Source organism: Balaenoptera physalus, assembly GCF_965194825.1.
Source record: "Balaenoptera physalus genome assembly, chromosome: 13".
Lineage (NCBI taxonomy): Eukaryota > Metazoa > Chordata > Mammalia > Artiodactyla > Balaenopteridae > Balaenoptera > Balaenoptera physalus.
In genome coordinates, this window is record NC_138892.1 from 51,183,089 (window position 1) to 51,209,384 (window position 26,296).

The following is a 26,296-nucleotide window of genomic DNA, read 5'->3' on the forward strand; positions in this document are numbered from 1 at the left end:
AAAATGCCAACAGAGCAGGGTCTCCTCACAGAGGACCTTCTTGAATTACCTAACATCCAGCTTCTGCTGGAAACCTACGTAAGGGAAAAGATGGCTATCTAGGAAGCTCCCCAGAGAGACATCCAGTCTGTCTACCCAGGGATCTGTCTTTAGATCAAGTTGACCGTCACATTAGCGTGTCGCATTTAGAGACACCAGCATTGATTTGCTTTTTAATCTTACGCCTCAACTTTGATCAAAGAGTAGTCATTATGAAAATGCACTGAGGGCATTACCCATTATATCAGTTTGCACCATCTGTATACAGAACTCCATGGGAGAGGTAGCTCTTAGAGCCCCCTGCTACAAGGAAATTTCCACTGTAGGGATGAGAAGACTTCCTCTTCTCCAACAGTGAGAACTGCATAATTGACAATGTTCCTGTAACCGTTGTAGTTTCCAGGAAGTATAGTCATATTTTTTTAATTGTAACAGAATTCACATAACATATCATTAACCACTCTAAAGTATAAAATTCAGTAGCATTTAGTACATTCACAATGTTGTGCTACCACCAGCTCTGCCTGGTTCTAAAACTGAAGCAGTCACTCTTTATTCCCCTCTGCCCCCAACCCCTGGCAACTACTAATCTACTTTCTGTCTCTGTGGATTTACCTATAATTTAGAGTCATTTTTGCAATTCAGTCAAAGCATCTCTATTAACCCTTGTAGGCAAGCATTCGTAGGTCTTTTTATTCTTCCTGATTGCTTCCTTATATTACATATTTTGTTTAAAGCAAGCAGCCTCCAGACTTTTGTGGAAAGAAGTTGAGTGGAGATATGTACAAATAAGGGTATCCTCCCTCTTACCTCCAGAACTGCTCACGACCCTTCTCCATGCTACTCTGCACTGTGACCTGTGTGGGCTGCATTATGGGCTCCTATGTCCTCTGGCTCCAGCTGGGTTTAGCTAAGAGGGAATCGTGGCCAGAGATCAGAGGGAGGGAGGACAGTGAGGTCCAGTGTTATTCCCTGGCTTCACCCTGTGGATTCACTGGGGATGGCTGCATCCTTTGGGTGAAGGTCCCAGCTCCTGTCAGCTAGCCCTCTCCGTACAGTCCTTTCTGAACCCTGGTTTCGCTAACAGCTCTATCCTTTGCCTTTTTGGGCCTAGTGGAGTATGGTGCCCTGTTGCTTCTAACCCCAGAGTATTGCATTATCCCTTGTGGTTTCCCTATAACCTGCCCACACATTTCTAAATAAGTGAGTCCCCTACATACGAACGAGTTCCATTCCAAGAGCGCGTTCGTTAGTCCAGTTTGTTCATAAGTCCAACAAAGTTAGCCTAGGTACCCAACTAACACAATCAGCTGTATACCGCTGCTTTCACGCTTGCTTCCAGACATCCTGGGCCTGAAATAAAGACACTGTCCTACTGTACTCTATACAGTACTGTACAGTAAAGTACACAAAAGCACAACCACTTGTAGAGGATGCACACACGTGACAATGTATGCCAGACACGTGAACTAACTTATGTGATTAGGCATGCAAAGGCACATCGCATCTTTGAAAGTTCGCAACTTGAAGGTTCATATGTAAGGGACTTACTGTAGTTCCTTCATTAAAATCTCATCAAATTATCCTAATTTGGGTATATCATCTGTTCTTTGCTAGGACCTTGACTTAGTAAGCTTATGCTACTCCATGTTTCTGTTCAGCTGTCAGTCAACGTGATTTGCTCAGAGCCCTCTGCATATCATCTGGTCTGGCAGATTCTCCAATGGCCAGACAGTGTCCTTTCCCAGGCATCCAGAGCATTCACATCTCTTCATGCTGTTAGGGTACAGAACCTTTGTTCAATCTCTGAGTGATGCCAGTCTCTTTCAAGAGCTCATAATCCTGGAAGTAGCTTATTTACTTGACCATTTCCAACTATTACAATACCCACTTATAGAAGGGAAATGACCAATGAGTTCAAGTTCCATCTGGAAGAAGGTGGGTTACCTTTCGTGGAATGGATTGTTCCCTAATGATTTTGCCATCAGATAAACTCAAACACTTCTCAGTCTGGTATTATGAGGCATTGGATAGAATTCATTATGCAGGCTTAGAATTTAGACAAAGGAAAAATATCCCTCATCATCAACATCATCTGGGTATGCATGTGCACCCTGTTACAAGAACAGCCATTCAAAGGATTTAAACATGGGGTTAACATGACTTCAAGTACACTAGGAACTCTTAAGCATAACAATATGACTTAAATGTCTGCATCATCACTACTGTTAGCATAACACCTTGAATAAAATAATAGGTCTTCATTTATTCCATCAACAAATAACATTGAGCATCTGCTGTGTACACAGATGCTATGTAGACAATATGGAGAGTCACAGTCATGAGCAGGATGTACACAGTCCCTACAGCATGGAGTTTACATTATTAATCAAAGAACAATTAATTAAAGAGGTAATTGAACAACTAATTGTTGAATTATGTTTATTAGAAGTGCTGTGAAGGGAAAGCATAGGGTTCTGTTAAAGCATATAGCAGACAGGTTGACGTGGTTTGCAGGGCAGGGCAGGAATCCCTGCAGAAGTGACATTTGAGCAGAGAGCAGCGGTGAAGGAGGGACCAGGGGAGAGTTGGAACATTCCAGGTAGACAGAACAGTATATATAAGGGGCCAGAGGCAGGAAGGCACACAGTGTTTTTGAAGAATTGAAAGAGGAGTAGGAAGCTGGGGCAGAGAGATCAAGGGCAGAATGGTGGTAAAGGAAACTGGTGAGGTAAGCAGGAGCCAGATCATGTAGACCTTGAAGACTCCGATAATACATTTTACCCTGTTACAAGCAAGAACAGCTGTTGAAAGGTCTTAAGCATGGGGTTAACATGATGAGATCTGCACTTTTAAAAAATTGGATCTGGATTGGGGAAGTTGGGAGCCGTGAGAAGATGAGGGATATATCAGTTGATGGAAGCTTGGACTAAAATGGTGATGATGGATTTGGAAAGAAAGAATGAAATTGAGAACTCTTTAGAAATTAGAACCAAGAGGAATTTGTGAGAGTGAGGGAGAAGATGGAGTTGGGGATGACTCCTGGGTTTCTGGTTTGCCTGATAGAATTAAGCGTGAGCCATTCACTAGGAGGAGACATGGAGAAGAATCAGTGGAGTGGGGTGGCCTCACCATTCACTTTGGACATGTTGTGTTTGATAGGCTTATGAGACATTCAGGAATTGTGCAAGGCAGCAGTGAAGGATGTGTGCTGGACACATGCATTTGAGAGTGCACATGGTGAGGTGAAACTCTGGGCTGCTAAGGAGAGAGAACAGAGGACTGAGCTCATACGCTGTAAGCTGTTGTCAACAATCCCTGATCAGCTTTACATGAGATAAGCGCCGCCTTTTCCTCATCATTTTTTTCTGCATAAGTTAGGACCTCATTATGACACAGTCTTGTTAGAAAGTTAAAGTTGTGCCCTAGAAAGTTCTTAATGTGAATGCTTCATATTATGGGATGAATGTACGAGGGTGGGGGACCATCCCTCAAGCTCCGCCTTTAAAGGATGTTAGTGTTGTCATCAAAATATTTAAAGGTCTGAGGTTTTTCATCCCATCTTTCTTTATATATATATAAATTTATTTATTTATTTATTTTTGGCTGTGTTGGGTCTTCATTGCTGCGCTCAGGCTTTCTCTAGTTGCGGCGAGCGAGGGCTACTCTTCGTTGCAGTGCACTGGCTTCTCACTGCGGTGGCTTCTTCTTTGTTGTGGGGCACAGGCTCTAGCCATGCAAGCTTCAGTAGTTGTGGCATGTGGGCTCAGTAGTTGAGGCTCGCGGGCTCTAGAGCGCAGGCTCAATAGTTGTGGTGCACAGGCTTAGTTGCTCCACGGCATGTGGCATCATCCTGGACCAGGGCTCGAACCCATGTCCCCTGCATTAGCAGGTGGATTCTCAACCACTGCACCACCAAGGAAGACCCTGCATCCCATTTTGATAAACATTAATTGTCTAGAATCACCTTTATATCTAGCAGCTCCCCTCTTCTACCCATTAGTAGGATACTGGAATTTAAATTCAGCTATTGTGTATTTTCATAAAGTTTATTAACCTTCTCTAATTTTCCAATTCCCGCTAGGCTCTTCCTTACTGACATTGCTAGTTCTTTGCAGAGTCATAGATTATCAGAGTTAGAGATCTTTTATTGAAGTCCCCTAATTTTACAGATTAAGAAGATGAGGTCCAGGGGAGATGATGGCTTGGGCCACATGGTAAGTTGGTGGCATAGCCAGGACCACCCTCCAGACCTCCAGATCTGAGCCCAGCTTAGAATCACACTGTGTCTTCTCTTAACCATGAGTTTACATTTCTCTTTTCAGAGTTCTGAAGCTTTCCAGAGTTCTGAAGCTTTCCACTTTAAATTTTAAAAGAAACTCATTAATTGCACGTTAGGCTCCCCCAAATGTAAATGTTGCATTTGTTGTTCCTTCAAAGCTTTCATGGGGAAAGTACTGCTTAAAGAGAGACTGTTATTCTAGTTTCCATTCCAGAGGTGCACCAGAGCAGCTATGAGTACACTCTCTCTCTCCCTCTAAATTAATGGTGGCAGAAAATATGATACCCTTTTTCTATGCTTCTTAATGTTCCTGTTCCTATCATTTCTTTCTATAAGAAAAAATTTAATATTAATTCTTCACTATAACTGGAACATTAGAACCAAACATAAGAATATAATTTTTAATACGTTGACAAATATATAGGCCAGGAAAAAAGAATAGCAACGTAAGAGTTTATATTTAAACAACTTTCACATATGCCAATAACCTCTTTATAAACTCTGATCTTTAATCCTGATGTAATGCTTTAAAGAAACATGAAAACCTAGTGTGTGTACTGGGTGATGATTGATGGTGGCTTTATAAAATTTACATCTGCAAATAACTATAAATAGCTGCTTCTTAGAATAAAAGTTCAAGAAAGGTATGTTGGAGGCATAAACTCAAGTGAAAAGACCTGTCACAGTACAGATTCAGCTGGCAACAAAAACTCAAACTTACACTACTAGCTTAAATGTGGAAGAAGTTTATTTCTTGGGAGAGCAAGCAATCTCTGGAGATACAGTTTCAGGAATCTAAGCATCCCCTATCTGGTGCCCTTGTCTTCATGGTGGGAGATGGCTCACCAGTTCTGGGCCCACAGTGCAACATCAAGAAGGGGAAAATGAGGTAGGGGAGGGCACAGACATTCTTTTTAAGAATGTGTCACATCTCACTTCTACTCACTTCCCATTGGCTAGAACTTAGTCACATGGCTAAGTCCTCACCTCACTGCAGAGGACACTAGGAAATGTTGTCCTTAGCTGGGCAACCATTCGCTCAGCTAAAACTCAGAAAGTTTATTACTAAGAAAGAAGGAAAGATGGGATGCCAAGGAACAACTCTATCTCTGTTATTTGTAAGAGGTTAAGTTATAAGTAACAAAAAACTTTCTTACTTTCATCTGTTAAGCCCAATAAATTTATCTTTAGACAGAAAACCATGTGGAAGAATACATGTGATTGTCACCTCACAAACCTGTCTGTTAAAAATCCAACAAGTCTATGAGAAATGATTTGGGAAATTAGTCCTTCTAAAATTAGTCCTAAAGTTCTATAAAAATAATGTGAGAAAAGGCCCCACTAGGCCAGAGCTCATATGAGGTTCAACCTGAACAGGAAAAGACATTGCAAGGGAACAGACTCCAGAAAGAGGAGGACAACAGACTTCTGGGGATGGAGCTATAGGGATCAGATTATGTGCACTTGGCTTAGCAACAGAACTTTGACTGTTAGAGTTGAAAGGGGGGAAGAACCAGCTACCCTCGTGATGGAAGGACAGCTCACACAGGGGCTACAGGGACTGACCAGAATTCTTTACTAGGAGGTCCCAGTGAGACAGATGACGTGCAAACCACTGTTGCAGATAGGCCTGGGACCACTCACTATAAACTCCAAGGTGAGAGTAAGGCAGGACCCTGGGCAGCACATGACCAAGGGAAGCACTGGGGAGAAACAAAGCAGGAAACAAGGGAGAAGGAAGAGAGGCCAGATGATGTCAATGGCCTGAGATCAGGGTGTTGACACAGCAGGGTGAGCAGGACCAGAGAGTTAGGTTTATGGGAAAATTATAGCCATAACACCCCAGAATCAAAAAATCCTCTTAGTGGACTAAGACCTTTGGCTCCTCCCAGCTTTTATTAATGGGACTCTGCCCTGAAATTGACAGGAAGAGGTACAGGCCTTTTAACCTTTTTTAGGACTAAATATTACCAATCATTTAAGAAACATAGTGCATACAATAATCCTTAGCCCTGGAATATGAATGCGGTTGGCATGACTGTTCTCATCTTTACCTTATTTAAGAAAAATCTTGGCTTCATCTGGGACTGAAGATGGCTCTCTCCCAGGGGACTTTTAGCTTCAGGAGTCAGTGCATATTGCCTGAGCTTCAGCGATAGGAATACAGATTTCCTAGTTCACCATATCTGAGTGGTGGCTTGGTGATAAAGATGTACTTGCAGGAAGACAAAGTGGTATTAATGAAGTCTCAAACGCCAGAGCAGTAGAAAGTCATAAAAATACTACCTAGAGGACCTTCAAGATGGCAGAGGAGTAAGACATGGAGATCACCTTCCTCCCCACAAATACATCAGAAATACATCTACATGTGGAACAACTCCTACGGAACACCTACTGAATGCTGGCAGAAGACCTCAGACTTCCCAAAAGGCAGGAAACTCCCCACGTACCTAGGTAGAGCAAAAGAAAAGGAAAAACAGAGACAAAAGAATAGGGACGGGACCTGACCCTCTGGGAGGGAGCTGTGAAGGAGGAAAAGTTTCCACACACTAGGAAGCCCCTTCACTGGTGGAGACAGGGGGTGGGCGGGGTGGGGGGAAGCTTCGGAGCCACGGAGGAGAGCACAGCAACAGGAGTTCAGAGGGCAAAGTAGAGAGATTCCCACACAGAGGATCGGTGCCGAGCAGCACTCACCAGCCGGAGAGGCTTGTCTGCTCACCCGACAGGGCAGGCGGGGGCTGGGAGCTAAGGCTCGGGCTTCGGAGGTCAGATCCCAGGGAGAGGACTGGGGTTGGCGGTGTGAACACAGCCTGAAGGGGGCTAAGTGCACCACAGCTAGCCGGGAGGGAGTCTGGGAAAAAGTCTGGACCTGCCTAAGAGGCAAGAGACCATTGTTTTGAGGTGCCTGAGGAGAGGAGATTCAGAGCACCGCCTAAACGAGCTCCAGAGACGGGCACGAGGCGCGGCTATCAGCGGGGACACCAGAGACGGGCATGTAGATGCTAAGGCTGCTGCTGCCGCCGCCAAGAAGCCTGTGTACAAGCACAGGTCACTATCCACACCTCCCGTCCCAGGAGCCTGTGCAGCCCGCACTGCCAGGGTCCGATGATCCAGGGACAACTTCCCCAGGAGAACGCACGGCGCGCCTCAGGCTGTTGCAACGTCATGCTGGCCTCTGCTGCCTCCGGCTCACCCTGCATGGCATACCCCTCCCACCCCCCAGCCTGAGTGAGCCAGAGCCCCCTAATCAGCTGCTCCTTTAACCCCGTCCTGTCTGGGCAGGAACAGATGCTCTCAGGCAACCTGCATGCAGAGGCGGGGCCAAATCCAAAGCTGAACCCCGGGAGTTGTGCGAACAAAGAAGAGAAAGGGAAATCTCCCCCAGCAGCCTCAGGAGCGGCGGATTAAATCTCCACAATCAACTTGATGTACCCTGCATCTCTGGAATACCTGAATAGACAATGAATCACCCCAAAACTGAGGCAGTGGACTTTGGAAACAACTGTAGACTTGGGGTTTGCTTTCTGCGTCTAATTTGTTTCTAGTTTTATGTTTATCATAGTTTAGTATTTAGAGTTTATTATCATTGGTAGATTTGTTTCTTGATTTGGTTGCTCTCTTCCTTTTTATTTATATATATTTTTCCTTTTTCTCTTTTTGTGAGTGTGTATGTGTATGCTTCTTTGTGTGATTTTGTCTGTGTAGGTTTGCTTTTACCATGGTTTTACCACTTGTTATCATTGGTGGATTTGTTTATTGGTTTGGTTACTCTCTTCCTTTTTATTTTTTAATTTACTTTTTAATATTTTTTATTTTAATAATTTTTAATGTATTTTTTTTCTTTCTTTTTTTTTTTCATTTCTGCCTTTCTTCTGAGCCGTGTGGCTGACAGGGTCTTGATGCTCCAGCCGGGTGTCAGGCCTGAGCCTCGGAGGTGGGAGAGCCGGGATCAGGACATTGGTCCACCAGGGACCTCCCAGCCTCTCGTAATATCAATCAGCGAGAGCTCTCCCAGAGATCTCCGTCTCAGTGCTAAGACCCAGCTCCACTCAACGACCAGCAATCTCCAGTGCTGGACACCCCATGCCAGACAACTAGCAAGACAGAAACACAACACCACCCATTAGCAGAGAGGCTGCTTAAAATCATACTAAGTTCACAGACACCCCAAAACACACCACTGGCCACAGTCCTGCCCACCAAAAGACAAGATCCAGCCTCATCCACCAGAACACAGGCACCAGGCCCCTCCACCAGGAAGCCTACACAACCCACTGAACCAACCTTAGCCACTGGGGGCAGACACCAAAAACAACAGGAAGTATGAACCTGCAGCCTGTGAAAAGGAGACCCCAAACACGGTAAGTTAAGCAAAATGAGAAGACAGAGAAATACACAGCAGATGAAGGAGCAAAGTAAAAACCCACCAGACCAAACAAATGAAGAGGAAATAGGCAGTTTCCTGAAAAAGAATTCAGAGTGATGATGGTAAAGATGATCCAAAATCTTGGAAATAGAATGGAGAAAATACAAGAAACGTTTAACAAGGACCTAGAAAAACTAAAGAGCAAACAAAGAATGATGAACAACACAATAAATGAAATTAAAAATCCTCTAGAAGGAATCAATAGCAGAATAACTGAGGCAGAAGAACGGATAAGTGACCTGGAAGATAAAATAGTGGAAATAACTACTGCAGAGCAGAATAAAGAAAAAAGAATGAAAAGAATTGAGGACAGTCTCAGAGACCCCTGGGACAACATTAAACGCACCAACATTCAAATTATAGGGGTCCCAGAAGAAGAAGAGAAAAAGAAAGGGGCTGAGAAAATATTTGAAGAGATTATAGTTGAAAACTTCCCTCATAAGGGAAAGGAAATAGTCAATCAAGTCCAGGAAGCACAGAGAGTCCCATACAGCATAAATCCAAGGAGAAACATGCCAAGACACATATTAATCAAACTATCAAAAATTAAATACAAAGAAAAAATAGTAAAAGCAGCAAGGGAAAAGCAACAAATAACATACAAGGGAATCCCCATAAGGTTAACAGCTGATCTTTCAGCAAAAACTCTGCAAGCCAGAAGGGTGAGGCAGGACATATTTAAAGTGATGAAACGGAAAAACCTACAACAAAGATTACTCTACCCAGCAAGGATCTCATTTAGGTTCGATGGAGAAATTAAAACCTTTACAGACAAGCAAAAGCTAAGAGAATTCAGCAGCACCAAACCAGCTTTACAACAAATGCTAAAGGAACTTCTCTAGGCAGGAAACACAAGACAAGCAAAAGACCTACAATAACAAACCCAAAACAATTAAGAAAATGGTAATAGGAACAAACATATCGATAATTACCTTCAATGTAAATGGATTAAATGCTCCAACCAAATGACATAGACTGGCTGAATGGATACAAAAACAAGACCCATATATATGCTGTCTACAAGAAACCCACTTCAGACCTAGAGACACATAAAGACTGAAACTGAGGGGATGGAAAAAGATATTCCATGCAAATGGAAATCAGAAGAAAGCTGCAGTAGCAATTCTCACATCAGAAAAAAAGACTTTAAAATACAGACTATTACAAGAGACAAAGAAGGACACTACATAATGATCAAGGGATCAGTCCAAGAAGAAGATATAACAATTGTAAATATTTATGCACCCAACACAGGATCACCTCAATACATAAGGCAAATGCTAACAACCATAAAAGGGGAAATTGACAGTAACGCAATAATAGTAGGGGACTTTAACACCCCAGTTTCACCAATGGACAGATCATCTAAAATGAAAATAAACAAGAAAACACAAGCCTAAAAAGACACATTAAACAGGATGGACTTAATTGATATTTATAGGACATTCCATCCAAAAACAATAGAATACACTTTCTTCTCAAGTGCTCATGGAACATTTTCCAGGATAGACCATATCTTGGGTCACAAATCAAGCCTTGGTAAATTTAAGAAAATTGAAATCGTATCAAGTATCTTTTCTGACCACAATGTTATAAGACTAGAAATCAAAAAATCCCTAGAAACAAATGACAATGAAAACACAATGACCCAAAACCTATGGAATGCAGCAAAAGCAGTTCTAAGAGGGAAGTTTATAGCAATACAATCCTACCTCAAGAAACAAAAAACATCTCAAATAAACAACCTAACCTTACACCTAAAGCAATTAGAGAAAGAAGAACAAAAAATATCCAAGGTTAGCAGAAGGAAAGAAATCATAAAGATCATATCAGAAATAAATGGAAAAGAAATGAAGGAAATGATAGCAAAGATCAATAAAACTAAAAGCTGGTTCTCTGAGAAGATAAACAAAACTTATAAACCATTAGCCAGACTCATGAAGAAAAAAAGGGTGAAGACTCAACTCAATAGAATTAGAGATGAAAAAGGGGAAGTAACAACTGACACTGCAGAAATACAAAGGATCATGAGAGATTACTGCAGGCAACTCTATGCCAATAAAATGGACAACCTAGAAGAAATGGACAAATTCTTAGAAAAGAACAACCTTCTGAGACTGAACCAGGAAGAAATAGGAAATGTAAACAGACCAATCACAAGCACTGAAATTGAAATTGTGATTAAAAATCTTCCAACAAACAAAAGCCCAGCACCAGGTGGCTTCACAGGCGAATTCTATCAAATATTTAGAAAAAAGCTAACACCTATCCTTCTCAAAATCTTCCAAAATATAACAGAGGGAGGAACACTCCCAAACTCATTCAATGAGGCCACCATCACCCTGATACCAAAACCAAAGATGTCACAAAAAAAAAGAAAACTACAGGCCAATATCACTGATGAACATAGATGCAAAAATCCTCAACAAAATACTAGCAAACAGTATCCAACAGCCCATTAAAAGGATCATACACCATGATCAAGTGGGGTTTATCCCAGGAATGTAATGATTCTTCAATATACGCAAATCAATCAATGTGATACACCATATTAACAAATTGAAGGATAAAAACCTATGATCATCTCAATAGATGCAGAAAAACCTTTTGAAAAAAGTCAACACCATTTATGATAAAAACCCTCCAGAAAGTAGGCATAGAGGGAACCTACCTCAACATAATAAAGGCCATATATGACAAACCCACAGCCAACATCGTTCTCAGTGGTGAAAAACTGAAACCATTTTCGCTAAGATCAGGAACAAGACAAGGTTGCCCACTCTCACCGCTGTTTTTCAACACAGTTTTGGAAGTTTTGGCCACAGTAATCAGAGAAGAAAAAGAAGTAAAAGGAATCCAAATCAGAAAAGAAGAAGTAAAACTGTCACCTTTTGCAGATGGCGTGATACTAAACATAGAGAATCCTAAAGATGCTACCAGAAAACTACTAGAGCTAATCAATGAATTTGGTAAAGCAGCAGGATACAAAATTAATGCACAGAAATCTCTTGCATTCCTATACACTCATGATGAAATCTGAAAGAGAAATTAAGGAAACAGTCACATTTACCATTGCAAAAAAAAGAATAAAATACCTAGGAATAAACCTACCTAAGGAGACAAAAGACCTGTATGCAGAAAACTATAAGACACTGATGAAAGAAATTAAAGATGATACAAACAATTGGAGAGATATACCATGTTCTTGAATTGGAAGAATCAACGTTGTGAAAATGACTATACTACCCAAAACAATCTAGAGATTCAATGCAATCCCTATCAAACTACCAATGGCATTTTTCACAGAACTAGAACAAAAAATTGCACAATTTGTATGGAAACACAAAAGACCCCAAATAGCCAAACAATCTTGAGAAAGAAAAACGGAGCTGGAGGAATCAGGCTCCCTGACTTGAGATTATACTACAAAGGTACAGTAATCAAGACAGTATGGTACTGGCACAAAAACAGAAATATAGATCAATGGGACAGGACAGAAAGCCCAGAGATAAACACCCGCACATATGGTCACCTTATCTTTGATAAAGGAGGCAAGAATATACAATGGAGAAAAGGCAGCCTCTTCAATAAGTGGTGCTAGGAAAACTGGACAGCTACATGTAAAAGAATGAAATTAGAACCCTCCCTAACACCATACACAAAAATAAACTCAAAATGGATTAAAGACCTAAATGTAAGGCCAGATACTATAAAACTCCTAGAGGAAAACATAGGCAGAACACTGTATGGCATTAATCACTGCAAGATCCTTTTTGACCCATCTCCTAGAGAAATGGAAATAAAAACAAAAATAAATAAATGGGACCTAATGAAACTTAGCTTTTTCGCAGCAAAGGAAACCATAAACAAGATGAAAAGACAACCCTCAGAATGGGAGAAAATAGTTGCAAACGAAGCAACGGACAAAGGATTAATCTCCAAAATATACAAGCAGCTCATGCAGCTCAATATCAAAAAAACAAACAACCCAATCCAAAAATGGGCAGAAGACCTAAACAGACATTTCTCCAAGGAGACAGACAGATTGCCAACAAACACATGAAAGGATGCTCAATATCACTAAGCATTAGAGAAATGCAAATCAAAACTACAATGAGGTATCACCTCACACCAGTCAGAATGGCCATCATCAAAAAATCTACAGACAATAAATGCTGGAGAGGGTGTGGAGAGAAGGGAACCCTCTGACACTGTTGGTGGGAGTGTAAATTGATACAGTCACTTTGGAGAACAGTATGGAGGTTCCTTAAAAAACTAAAAATAGAACTGCCATACGACCCAGCAATCCCACTACTGGGCATATACCCTGAGAAACCATAATTCAAAAAGAGTCATGTACCACAATGTTCATTGCAGCTCTATTTACAATAGCCAGGACATGGAAGCAGCCTAAGTGTCCATTGACAGATGAATGGATACAGAAGATGTGGCACATATATACAATGGAATATTTACTCAGCCATAAAAAGAAACGAAATTGAGTTATTTGTAGTGAGGTGCATGGACCTAGAGTCAGTCATACAGAGTGAAGTAAGTCAGCAAGAGAAAAACAAATACCGTATGCTAAAACATATATATGGAATCTAGAAAAAAAAGAAAATGGTTCTGAAGAACCTAGGGTCAGGACAGGAATAAAGACGCAGACGTAGAGAATGGACTTGAGGATATGGGGAGGGGGAAGGGTAAGCTGGGACGAAGTGCGAGAGTGGCATTGACATATATACACTACCAAATGTAAAATAGATAGCTAGTGGGAAGCAGCCACATAGCACAGGGAGATCAGCTCGGTGCTTTGTGACCACCTAGAGGGGTGGGATAGGGAGGGTGGAAGGGAGACGCAGGAAGAAGGGGATATGGGGATATGTATACATATAGCTGATTCACTTTGTTATATAGCAGAAACTAACACAACATTGTAAAGCAATTATACTCCAATAAAGATGTTAAAAAAAAATACTACCAAAAATATACAGTCTTGAAAAGTGAGATGACTCAAAGGCTTGAGGTCATAATATATCAATAATAATAGTAATAATATTCTATGTGTATAGCACTTTATAAATTACAAAATGCTTTAACTATACATTGATTTCCATTGTAGTAAACGCTGAGGAAAAGGTACCATTTTCTAGGTAAGAAAGCAGACTTAGAAAATTCTAGTAACTAGTCTACGATACCATGATTTCTTCGTTTACGCAAAATATTGAGAAAAGAAGAAATAAGTACAGGTGTTATAAATCCATGTCCAGGCCTCTTTCCCTTGTGACCTCTGCCTCTTCTGAGCTTTAAATGATGTAATGAGTTTTCTCACTTATTCATACATTCATCAACAACTATTTATTGTACAACCTCTGTGTGCCAGTCATGCTGGGCACTGTGGATGCTGTGATGGACAAGACACATGCTCTGCCTTCACAGCAAGCTTGCCATCTGGCAAAGGACAGAGGCATGTCATCCACACTAGTCATTAAAAATGAGTGAGGTGGGCTTCCCTGGTGGCGCAGTGGTTGAGAATCTGCCTGCCAATGCAGGGGACACGGGTTTGAGCCCTGGTCTGGGAAGATCCCACATGCCGCGGAGCGGCTGGGCCCGTGAGCCACAATTACTGAGCCTGCGCGACTGGAGCCTGTGCCCCGTAACAAGACAGGCTGCGATAGTGAGAGGCCCGCGCACCGCTATGAAGAGTGGCCCCCGCTTGCCGCAATTGGGGAAAGCACTTGCACAGAAACGAAGACCCAACACAGCCATAAATAAATAAATAAAATAAAATAAAAATAAAATAAAAAAATTTTAAAAAAAATGAGTGAGGTGTGTGCGACAACAGCAGGAAAATAGCAGGCTGTGGGAGCACAGGAGAAAAGGATCTCACCACATCATAGGTCAGGAGAGGCTTCCCAGAGGAATTGATGTTTACATCCCCAAGTACCAGTTGATGGAATGAAGAGAGTTCCAAGCTAAAAATAAAGCATGTACGAAGATGCTTCTGAGGGAGAGGTGACCCTAGATCAGAGCCAGAATAGGGACAACCCAGAGGATTTACATATTTAACGTAGTGTATGCCTTCCTACTATTGGCCTACTTAGAGACATCATCTATTCACCCTTCCTTCCCATCCATCCATCCATCCATTCATCCATCCATCCATTCATCTATCCATCCATCCATCCATCCATCCATCTATCCATCCATCCATAGTAGGTGCTGCGATGTTTATTGAGTTAATTAATTTTTTAAACTTTTCTCAAGAGACCCAGTATGTGCCAGGCACTGTGCCTAGTGATGTAGAGGGCATAAAGGTACACAAGACATCATCCCAGCTGATGTGAAGCTTAAGTGTTAATTGAAGAGATAAACCCGTGCACATATTACCGTAATACAAGCTCGATAGAACGGGTGTCCTAAAAGATGCCCTAAGAAGTTACCACACACTGGACGTGGGGATAGTACACGGAGGGAAATCTAAGTTTTGGTGATAACGTTAACAGATCAACATCAGACTGAACATTCTCCACCTTTTTCATGTGTCTGTTTGATTATTTATCCTGTTTTGTTTTGTTTTCTGAAATTTGTTCTTCCATAGATTCTGTGGCAACAGCATCCGGGCCACTACTAGTTGAAGTTGCCAAAACTCCTGGTGCCAGCCTTGGTGTGGCCCTGACTACCTCGATGTGCTGTAACAAACAGGTCATTGTCATAGACAAAATCAAATCTGCAAGTATCGCAGACAGGTGAGTGTCATAGAAAGTGCCTACTCTTCAAAACTGCATGTGTGTTAAAATATGTAGAGATATGTTGATATATGTATATACATGCACATATGTAATACCTACACATATACACACACAGTAAAAAAAGAGCTCTTCTACCAGTTTATGCAAGCTTCATATACAAAACAAGTTACTGTTCTAGCGCTTAAAAATTCACCTACCTTATCAGCCACCCCATCATGTAATGTTGCTTCACCCAAATGTTTGGTGTGGCCTTTAGAAATGGGAAAAAAAGTCAAGCAACTCAGCACATGTACCTACTGTCCTAGGGTAATAGCCCGTTTTTGGTTTAGGGTAGCTAAGCAGATCTTTATTATGTGAACAATTAATCCTGCCACCATACAATCTTATTCCTTTTTTTTTTTGAAATAAATAAAACAACATTTTTTAAATGATACAATCTTGAAAGAAAGGCCCTCCACCGTCATAGTGTGTTAGTCTTAGGGTTTCACCATTTTCAAGGGTCCCCGAAAACATCATTCATTCCCATGACTATAAAAACGCAAGACTTTTATCCTGAACTCTTCTTCCTAATTAATATTTTAGACTTACAAGAAGGGGGAAAAAAGATTACCTTAGCACCTGATAAATTATTTTACAGCTTCTGGTAAGAAAACCCCCAGCTCATAGCTGAAGCACTCCAAGTGCATCCACGTGGAATTTTATTTTTAGATGACTTGAAATGCTTTTGTCTTGAGAAGTAGACTCTGGTCACCGTGGAAATGTTTAGATCTATTGGGTTGGCCGAAAAGTTCATTTGGGTTTTTCCGTAAGATCTTACCAAAAAACCTGAATGAGCATTTTGGCCAACCCAATACTTGACTACCCAATCTCCCTGCATGTTTCCAGCCCTCTTCTGCCCAGGCCCTGGCCCTGCCTGGTGAACCTCTGACTCCGATGCACCTGTGGCAACCCCTGCAGTGGTCCATCTACAGCTCCACTGTGCTGGCTGTTACCTACATTCAGCCCTTTAACAGTCATGGCCGTTGACCCACAGGTGCTCTCCCATTCAACGGTGCAGGATGCTTTCATTTTCTCCCTGTTTCTTTCCCATTTCGCAGCAGGTAAGCAGATTAAGCAGCTGTTCACTTGACTGGTACCTCGGGGTGCTGACTGCTGCGTTTGCTGTTCTCAACTCATCCAGTAGCCAATCTCTTGAGTTCAGCAGGATGCAGCAGCCAGCCCCCCATCCCAGCTACCCCCGCACCCCACTCACCACGAAGGCCTCCTCTGACTACTCTTTGACTCCTGCATAATTTCCATCATCATCGAGAGCTTTTGTACTAATAATTGTTTAACTCCAGAAAAACAAAATAAAACACAGTAGTCAAGCACTGGTGATCTGGGAGCTTGAGTGAGACAATTCTGAGCAAGCACTGGCTCCATCTTTCCCCAAGTTATTCCCATTAACACAGAAAATAGTTGTAAATGACCCTATTCCCATTCTGTGAGTCACATCTTCACATTCTGAATGTTTACCAACTCACAGATGTAAAAACCTAGGAGGAAAACTCACAGAAAAAAGTCAAGGGGAAACATTTTCCTGTTCTTCCCTCCCTTCCTGCTCACTTCCCCTCAACTTGCAGCATCACCACCCCCCAAATAATATATTTTTTATGAAGGACAAAAGAAAAACATTTCCTTGAGTTTTTCTGTATATTCTACAAGGTTTTACATTCCTCTTCATATCCAAGGAACTTAACATCTGAGAGGCGGTGTTTCCTATAACATCCAAACGATTCCTTTTCTTTCTTAAGTAAGTGAAAACTGTGTGAAGTTTTAACTATGAGGACGTGAAAGTCGGAATCCCAGGAGGACGGCTCGCCATCGTAGTGAGACTTTCTCCTTTCCGTAGATGTGGTGCTCTGCATGTGGGCGATCACATCCTGTCCATCGACGGGACCAGCATGGAGTACTGTACGCTCGCAGAAGCAACCCAGTTCCTGGCCAACACCACCGACCAGGTCAAGCTTGAGATTCTTCCCCATCATCAGACCCGCCTGGCCCTGAAGGGACCTGACCATGGTGAGAGGATCCATCCGGATAAATATCTGTTAATCCTCCCCTTGCAATGATTGCTTCTCCAGCAGAGTTAGAAAGCAGGGAGACGCTGAGTTTAATTCTGCCTCTGTCATTTCTTTTCAAAACCACAGGTGATCTTTGTTTACTCTTCTTCATCTTCTAAATCCCTTTTCCCAAGCCACAGGTAATTTACTTGAAACCCGCAAATTGAGGAAAGAAACGTTGTTTGAAATAGAATTTTCAGGCTTGTACTACTTGATTTTTTTTAAAGCCTTTGGTGCAAATGGAGTGTGGAGAGAAGGGAAATAATTTGACTTCCTGTTATTCATATTGAACTTCCACTCTGCTGAAAGGACAGTAAAGGCAAACAGTAAAACTCCCAGTTTTTAAAAATAAAGTGGGTATCATGCCAGACCCTTCAAATATTGGGGGAGGTGGGTGGGAACAGTTGCATGAGGGATGACTTTCTCTAGATTTTGTCTGTTCACCAGAGTAGTTTTTTTTCTCAGGATGGAGAACAACCTTTCTGACCAAATATTTCTCCTGGGAGTATCAGAATATTTCACTACAGTTATGCAGTAACAAGTGTCAATTGAGGGAATCTGCATTTTCACTGTCTTGAAGCTCACAGATCTGCTTGCTGAGCATTTATATACCATCCCACCTAAGCATCTTTAAATAAAAGCCAGTGCAAGAAAAAGGACTTTGAGCCCAAAATCAAATGAAGAAAGACTCTCCAGTGAGGTCTTTGTTCCAACCCTCCTCCCTCCTTTTCCTTAAACCAAGCACCCTCCATTTTTATTCCTTGAAACCAATTCCTCGAAGCCTCACTAATACTATCAGGGCTCCCTAAAGGCGAAGAACACATTTCTGTATGTTTAGTTAGCAAGAGAAGACTTTTCTCTGGAACCGAAATTTTGCTTATGAGGAGGTCATTTGTATCCTATGTCTCCAACCTTCTAAAACACACTGCACTTTTCCACAGTTTAGAAAAAAAAAGAGGTACCAAATAATTTTCATACTGAATGAGTCAGCTGGATGTAACCTTTTTTAATTAAATGGAGCTTAGACAGCCCTGGAGCTAATGAAAATCTCCAGTACAGCATTCCCTTTATCAGATTTTAATTTTACACATTGGAGTTGGAGAAATGAGGCAGCCGAGGCAGGTTATGAAATTCTGCCTCATTTGAATGGAAATGATAAGGGGGTGCAATTCATGGGAACATTCCCTTCCCGTCAAGGGGCCATGCTGGCCTTTCCCACTCACTGGCTGAGAAGGGAGATTTCTAAAACCGCTAAGTTTCTTCTAAATTAATCTGAAATCGCCACTGGATTTGGGGCACAGTGGGCACAACAGTGCACGCTGCCTAGTGCTTTTTTTTTTTATTAGTTGTTTTGTTTGTTTGTTTTTTTATACAGCAGGTTCTTATTAGTCATCAATTTTATACACATCAGTGTATACATGTCAATCCCAATCGCCCAATTCAGCACACCACCATCCCCACCCCACCGCAGTTTTCCCCCCTTGGTGTCCATATGTCTGTTCTCTACATCTGTGTCTCAACTTCTGCCCTGCCTAGTGCTTTTTCAGCATGAGATTTCGCTTGGTAAATTCTGGTATCAGTGAATCAGGAAAGTGAACAGACCCTATAAAAATGTCATTGTCTTTAGCAACCTCATTTTTCCCACCTTTTATTTGCCCTGTATACAAATCATAAATAGTTCAAATAGTTTCCACTCATGAAATATTAAATATTTTTACCTGCCAAGACAGTCTGAGAAGATGAATTTATATACTAAAATGGATGGAGACCAAAAATTAATTTTTCTTTTCTTCACTGTGGAAAACCTGACGTCATTTGTGATTTTTCAGGGGGGTGAAGGGCTGGTCATTTTAGTAATTCTAGCTTCTATTTTTGACCCTGTCATCCACTTTTGTTGAAAATTGTTCACCATCTTCTTTATCTAACATACAGACATCTCCCTACACTTTACATTAAAATCAGGCTCGTATTTCCAAGAAGAAATAAATATTGGCTCTTAAACATAGTTAAATCCCCGTTAATCCTCAAAAATGTTATTGTGTTTCTAATTCTCAAATTTCTGTTTTGGTATGTAGTGGTGTTGTTTTACATAGTTTTACCCTTTTACTACAAGAAAGCTCTGGTTATTTTTTCAAAATCTCTGATGCCTAAACAGCATGTCTCTCATCCCATAGGTGGATGGAGATATAACATTTACCAGATTTTACTTAGCAACAAAGCATTCAGGAAAATATAGCATTCAAGGAGATATAGAAATGGGCACATCAACCAGGAATAGATTAACTGTGCCTTTTGCTGGGAAGTAGCAACATTCAAAAAGCCAACAAGAATGAGTTTTCTAAAGAGCTCAGAAATTGTTCCCACTGAGGGTCTTTGGGAGACATAGTCATGATTGGAGGAAACTTTGTAAAAGAGTTTGGAAAAGAAAATGTGAGCAGAGTCATGAGGTTCTATACGTTCAGTACCAGGAGGACTTCCATTTCTGAGCCCCAGGAGCAACCACCAGAGTAGCTGTTGCCTACACCCTTGGACTCCTGGACAGGACAAGAGGGTACAGTTAGAGAAGAGAACAAACAGAAGTACCTTCCATATCAGATACCTCAAGATTTCAACAGTGACGTCACCATGGAATGATAGGAAAAACATTATATTTTCCTTGCTGTTTATCTGTAACAAAGGACTTAGGAACACACATAGGAAGAGGCAGTGGAGTGTGGTGGCTGAGGGCAACAACTCAGAGTCAGACTTTGAGCACTTTAATTCTGACTCCACCACTTGGGAACTTAGCAAGTTACCCAACTTTTCTATACCTCAGTTTCTTCATCTGTAAAATGGGTATTATAATAATACCTACCTCATAGGTATATCGTGAGTATTATCTGAGATAATCCATGTAAAAGCACTTAGCACAGTGCCTGGTATATAGCAAGTACTCAGTGAAAGCTGACTGTTATTATGGGGACCATTAAATGGGAGAATATAAATGAATGTTTTTTGCAAAATGAAAGAGCATGCCAAAAATGTAACATCTAATTTTTAAACTAAAATACTTGCCTAACATCTGAGTATTAAGTACACCACCATATAACAGTAGATTTAGAGTGCACGTTCAAAATAGGCTATAGCTGTCTTCTCTGGCCTACATTGTTTGTTGAATGCCTTTTGTATTCATTATCCATGGCATGCAGTTTTGTGCATTATCGAATATAATTTTTGTCTCAATTATTTTATGTGTATGAAGATTGAGTCCCCAGTAGTAGTTCAAAGTCAAAGTAAATGTTATGACCTACATTTAACCTGCCTGCCACAAATGGCACAGTGCCAGGCATACAATAGGTGCTCAGTAGCTTTCTTATTGAGTTATTAATTGGGCTTGACAGTAATCAAAAATGCCCAGTAATTTTCAAAGCACTCCATAAAGAACTGGGTCGAAAAGTGAGTGTAGAATTCTGAAGTTCACTCACTGTACCTCATTTGACAATATTTTACAGAGCTCAATAGAATGGCTGTGGGGTAGGTTAGCCAGACCCAGCAATGACTGCATCTTGCTAAAAAGTCTTCTGGTACACCCTAAAGTAGAATGAGGATGGTGAAAGAGAATCCATCAAGGACTTCCTGGGCAGTGCTCTTTATCCCAAGGAAACTGCTGCTGCAGTGTGGAGAGTGTGGACGTGGACCCTCTGGCTGATATTCGTGTTCATTCATGCATGCATCCATTCACTCATTCATTCACTCATTCATCAGTCATTATATACCAGACACTGTTCTAGTTGCCATGATACATCTAGTGAGCAAGACAAGCAAAGTGGATTCCTAGTCTCATGGAATTTACATTCCAGTATAGAGGGACAAACATTAAAAGTATATTAAATAAATAAAGCCATTTCAGACAGCAATAAGTGGTATGAAGAATATAAAACAGCAATGGGATAGCATGGATGGGAGAGGGCAACTACTTCATCCAAGGAGGTCAGAACAACTCTGAGCTGAGACCTGAATGATAGTAAGAAGCCAGCCATGCAAACAAGGGGGAGAAGAATATTAGAGGTAGGAAGAACAGGAAGTGCAAATGCCCTGAGGCAGGAAGCAGCCTGGCTTGTTCTAAGACAAGGCAGAAGACCAACATGGCTCAAACAGGCAGTGATGAGGAGAGTGCTAGGGGATGAAGCTGGAGAGATAAGTAGGGCTCACTTTTGATTCTGTTTGTAATTGTAACCCATTGAAGTACCTTAAATGGGAGTCACATGATCTAACTTACGTATTTGAAAGATCATTCTGTATTGTGGATACAGAGATGAACCAGGGAGGCAAGTCTGAAGATGAGGAAGTGATCTAGGTGAAGGAGATGGTGGCTTGAAAGTAGAATAGTGGAGAGGGAGATGGAACCCAAACTAGAAACAGCAGTGGATAGAAGGAAAGGGCCAGATGGTTTAGGGTTACAAAATTATGGTGGCCAGAAAAGTGTGCTGCAGATTCCTGAAATACTCTCTAAACTTAAGTGCCCAATGAGTGAAATTTGTTGAGTGAGAGATACATCTATTTCCTTTAAAAGATGATTCATTGGCAAGTAGATAGAAAGTAGACAGAATCAGTGCTATTCATAAAGGGTCATTGGATTTTATTCTGTGTACGAGCATCATGCTAAGCACCTTAGGAACATAATTCTCACACTTGGCCTGTGGAATAGATGCGTTCATGATCTCCACTTGACATATGAGAAAACTGAGGCCTCGAGAGGTTGAGTAACTGGCCAGGGTCATATACAGAAGATGGGCTGGAGCCGGAACAGAAACTCAGGTTGGCCTCAGCCCATGGTGATCTGTCCACACTAGTGCTTTTGTTCCATTTACTGTCTCATTCCAGAAAGGCTGTGAAGTGGCCAGTGAGACTGATATCACGGATGGTATAATCTAAACTCTTATGTAAATAACCCTCCTTTAAATACTTACAGAGTATTTGACCTCACTACATGAATAGATACTGCAAAATCATTCACATGTAAGGCATCTAACCTTAGAATCATAACAGTAGGAGATAAAAGTTCATATTTTATTTTTCATTTTTTAAGATACTTAAATGAAAAATTTCATGTCAATATAGTAACAAACATAAAAGTGCTCGTATTTCAGAACACTGGGTAGAAAATCAAATCTAAACAATATTGAAATTAGAATGGAAATATGATATACAATTTTTTGAAAATAAAGGGGACACCAGAATTTTGAAATTGACTTTATTAAAATTTCATGGCATCTTAAGGAAATATAAAGTATTTGAAATACTTTAATAATTAAATATCTCTTTCAAATGTAAATACATCTTTTAAAAATACCCCCCAAATTGTAAAATATATTGAGACTTTTATCTTCTGATTAGAGTATAAATAAGATCCTGATAATAATAGATGATTAGAGTGGTTTATTGTTGAGAAAAATCAAGTTCAAGGGATGAATAGTAGTGTAATTAAAATGTTAGAGCGGTAAATTTTGATGTGTGACTAGTAAACCCCTTGAATCAGGAGCCAATGTGATTTATCGTTCCTTCTTTCCTTTTTCTCAAAACAAGTGCTACTAACTGGCCAAGATTTGCAAATCTTTAATCACTAATCTTGTGCCATAGATCTTTGTGGGGTTGACTTTTAAGTTTAAAAAAAATGTTTTTAATCTCTGCTGTGAAGCACAGGGGGAGATTAGAAATTGATTCAATAGTCATCTTAAAAGGAGAAAAAATGGGCTGGGGAAAGACATGCATTATTCTTGGGAAGATGAAAAGTTACCATCCCTGATGTTAATCATCAGTTTTGCTGACCACTGAGAAAAGGGCAAAGTCAATATATATATATATATATATATATTTTTTTTTTGCAAGCAGCTTTCATTTTTTTGTTACACTTTTTATTTGTGCAATTCAGTTACTTTTTCCTCTTTTTTTTTGGTTCTTTGTTTGTTTGTTTTTCTTATTTCTCATCATCACTTCATATGGGCAGTGAAAATTCAGAGGAGCGACAGGCAACCTCCCTGGGATTCCTGGGCCAGCGACCACTGCAGTCTTCACACCTACCATCACTATAATACGTACCACCCTGACCATTGCAGAGCGCCAGCCCTGACATTCGCGAAAGCACCTCCTCCAAACAGCCCTCGTAATGTTCCAGGCTTTCGCCTCCTGGTCTTTTACTTAAATTATATTCTTCTCACCCCTTCCTCATCTGATTCATACCATTTTTGGTTTCATGGGTGTGTTGTGCTTTTCTTTATGTAGTAGCAACTTATCATTTCTGTCATCTCTTAAGTCCTTCTTTTCCATCAGAAAGCATTTGTTGTTAGGAAAGGACGTAAAGGTTCAGAATGCTTTATGTGTGGTCAGGAAATAACAATGCAGGATAGTATATACAGTACAGTATTCTCAGACCTTATTTGTGTATGTGGAACCACTTGTGAAATTCATGTCAGAAAACATCTATGAAAATGAGGTTATGTATTTGATGCATTGAGTTGTTGTTTATGGAGAAACTGGTTTTAATGTTTACTTTTTTGTCTAAAGCAAAATTCATAGAGCCTCTCGGTGTTGCATTATACTTATGAGGATCAGTGCTACTCCTCAGGCATTTCCGGGCCCTTGTAACTCAGATTCTAAAGCGCTGTCTCCATGGCTCCTGAGATCTGGTCTCTGATTGGTTGGGGTGCCTACTAGCCATTGCTGTGCCTCTTGTGTGTCTTTCTGTATTGTTGCTGGTTGGCAGGTGTGGCAGGCTCACACCCCACCTGAGAATGCTCTGTGCCAAGTCCTCACTCTTTTACAGCAGCTTTGTCTTCATCCTTCTCTCCTACCTCCACGAGTGCATACAGCCTGAGTTCCCTGAACATGGGGACTTTGCCTCGAAGCCTCTACTCCACTAGCCCACGTGGAACCATGATGAGGAGGAGGTTGAAAAAGAAAGACTTCAAAAGCTCACGTAAGTGAAATATTAGCCAATGACTTTTGGCCTGGAGGAAACGTGGGGGTCCGTTGGAGTCTTGGATATAAGGAAACCTGCAGGAAGAGTGTTTCACAGGTAGACGCTAAGCAGCTCGCAGCCCTGTGCCAAAGACCGTTGAAATGATCTCTCTTATCGACATGGTAATGATTGCACCAAATACAGTTTCAGACTGAATTTGTTAGTTCATTCTACCTTTGCCTACAACTTTTTTTTGAGATCTTTTTCTTGCTCTTTTGATCTGATAAAATAACCAAAGATGTGATTTTTTTTTTTTCTTTAAGACTCCTTCCTTATATTCTGGGTAGTTTTGGACATGAAATCTTTGTTCTTAGTTTCTTATTCACCCTAAAGCAATTTTTTGAAAACTACGTCCCCCTTTTGATAAATATAAGAGTTCCATGCAGTTGTTTAGTATTATTATAAATTTCATACTAAATTATATTTCATGGACCTCCCCCTGCAAGAAAGGCAATGATAAGTTTAAACATGCGTTTTCAAACTGTATCTCATTCCCCTTGAATGTGCCTTTTCAAACTGTATTTCACTCCCCAAGATTCTAATACTTTCCCCAGGAACCTGCCCCACTGAAAATCTCTGCCCTAACATATATCTCTGTTACTCACTCCAGTGTCAGGAAGATTGAAGGATGCTCGTCTTTACAACAAGCATCCTAAGGTCCAGGAATTTCGACTGTGATTCTTAGAAATATGATCTTCTGGGACAGCCAAGCACATTATAGATTAGGCAAGACTAGGAAGATGTGGTTGGCTGCTTGCTTCTGGATAGCTGGTTGTACATGTAAACAAGAAAAGGGTGGTTGAATGCCTTAGGGAAGAAGGGAAGAAACATATCACTCCTAAATTTTTCTTTTGTGGTGACGGGAGGGCAGAATATAATCTCATCGTAATCACATAAGTTTTAAAGGAAGAGAACACCTATCTCTCCAACCAGATCTAATCATAGTCTAGAGAGGTGTGAGTATTTCTTGTTTTTTTTGGTGGCCATGATTGTGATTCCTGTAAAGAAGCTCAAAGAAGATGGGATCTCTTCCTGTGCTTACCATGGGGATAAAGTAAGGACCACTCTTAAGTTACCTAAACAAAACCAAACCCAGGTACTTCAAGACTGGTGTTAAAGAGAAGATGTTCTTGTGAGGAAGGGTGGTTGGATCTATTGGCTCTTCAGCTGGTTTGCCAGAGGTTCATCTTCAGAGGTGGGTCTGTGGCCAGGCCTACCAATGCCACCATCAGTGTAGGAGACCAGCCATCACCCGTACTGGGACGTAGTCTCTTCATGTTATAAGAACCTGAGGTTTCCTTACAAGGAAAACCATCGCAAACCTCCACTGTGCTGTATTCATGATATTGACGTGCATATCCCTTCAAATATAAGATTTGTCATCTTTAGTATAGGTAAATAGAAGGAAGACTGAGAACCAGGAGCTTCTAGAGCCTCATATGTTTCTTAGCTGACTCGAGAGAGTAAATTATTTACTCGTGGAAGAAATGAGTTGAAGGCAACATAGTGAACTGGTTATGAGCATCGCCTCTGGAACCAGGTTGTGTGGGTTCTTATCCCAGTGTCATTAATTTCTAGCTCTAGGACCTTGAGCAGATTTTTTTTTTCACCCCAGGGAGCCCCCAGACCAGGGCGCCATGTCCACAGCCAAACTTATCCCCAGGTCCCAGGGCAGGGGACCCAGGGCCCATGAGCTGC

The 26,296-nt window shown here is 41.1% G+C and overlaps 1 protein-coding gene across 11 annotated transcripts in view; it reads left to right on the plus strand.

Moving 5' to 3' along the window:
- The window catches only part of GRIP1 (glutamate receptor interacting protein 1), a 714,321-nt gene that overhangs the window by 593,220 nt on the left and 94,805 nt on the right, over positions 1-26,296 (plus strand). For 6 of the 11 annotated variants that reach the window (XM_082422694.1, XM_082422693.1, XM_082422689.1 and 3 more), the window contains 4 exons: positions 15,349-15,496; positions 17,391-17,560; positions 23,588-23,743; positions 24,404-24,556. In XM_082422694.1, coding sequence (XP_082278820.1) covers positions 15,349-15,496; positions 17,391-17,560; positions 23,588-23,743; positions 24,404-24,556 — 627 coding nt within the window. The remainder of the gene's footprint in view (positions 1-15,348; positions 15,497-17,390; positions 17,561-23,587; positions 23,744-24,403; positions 24,557-26,296) is intronic. The other 5 variants (XM_082422691.1, XM_082422685.1, XM_082422686.1 and 2 more) reach the window with 3 other exon arrangements.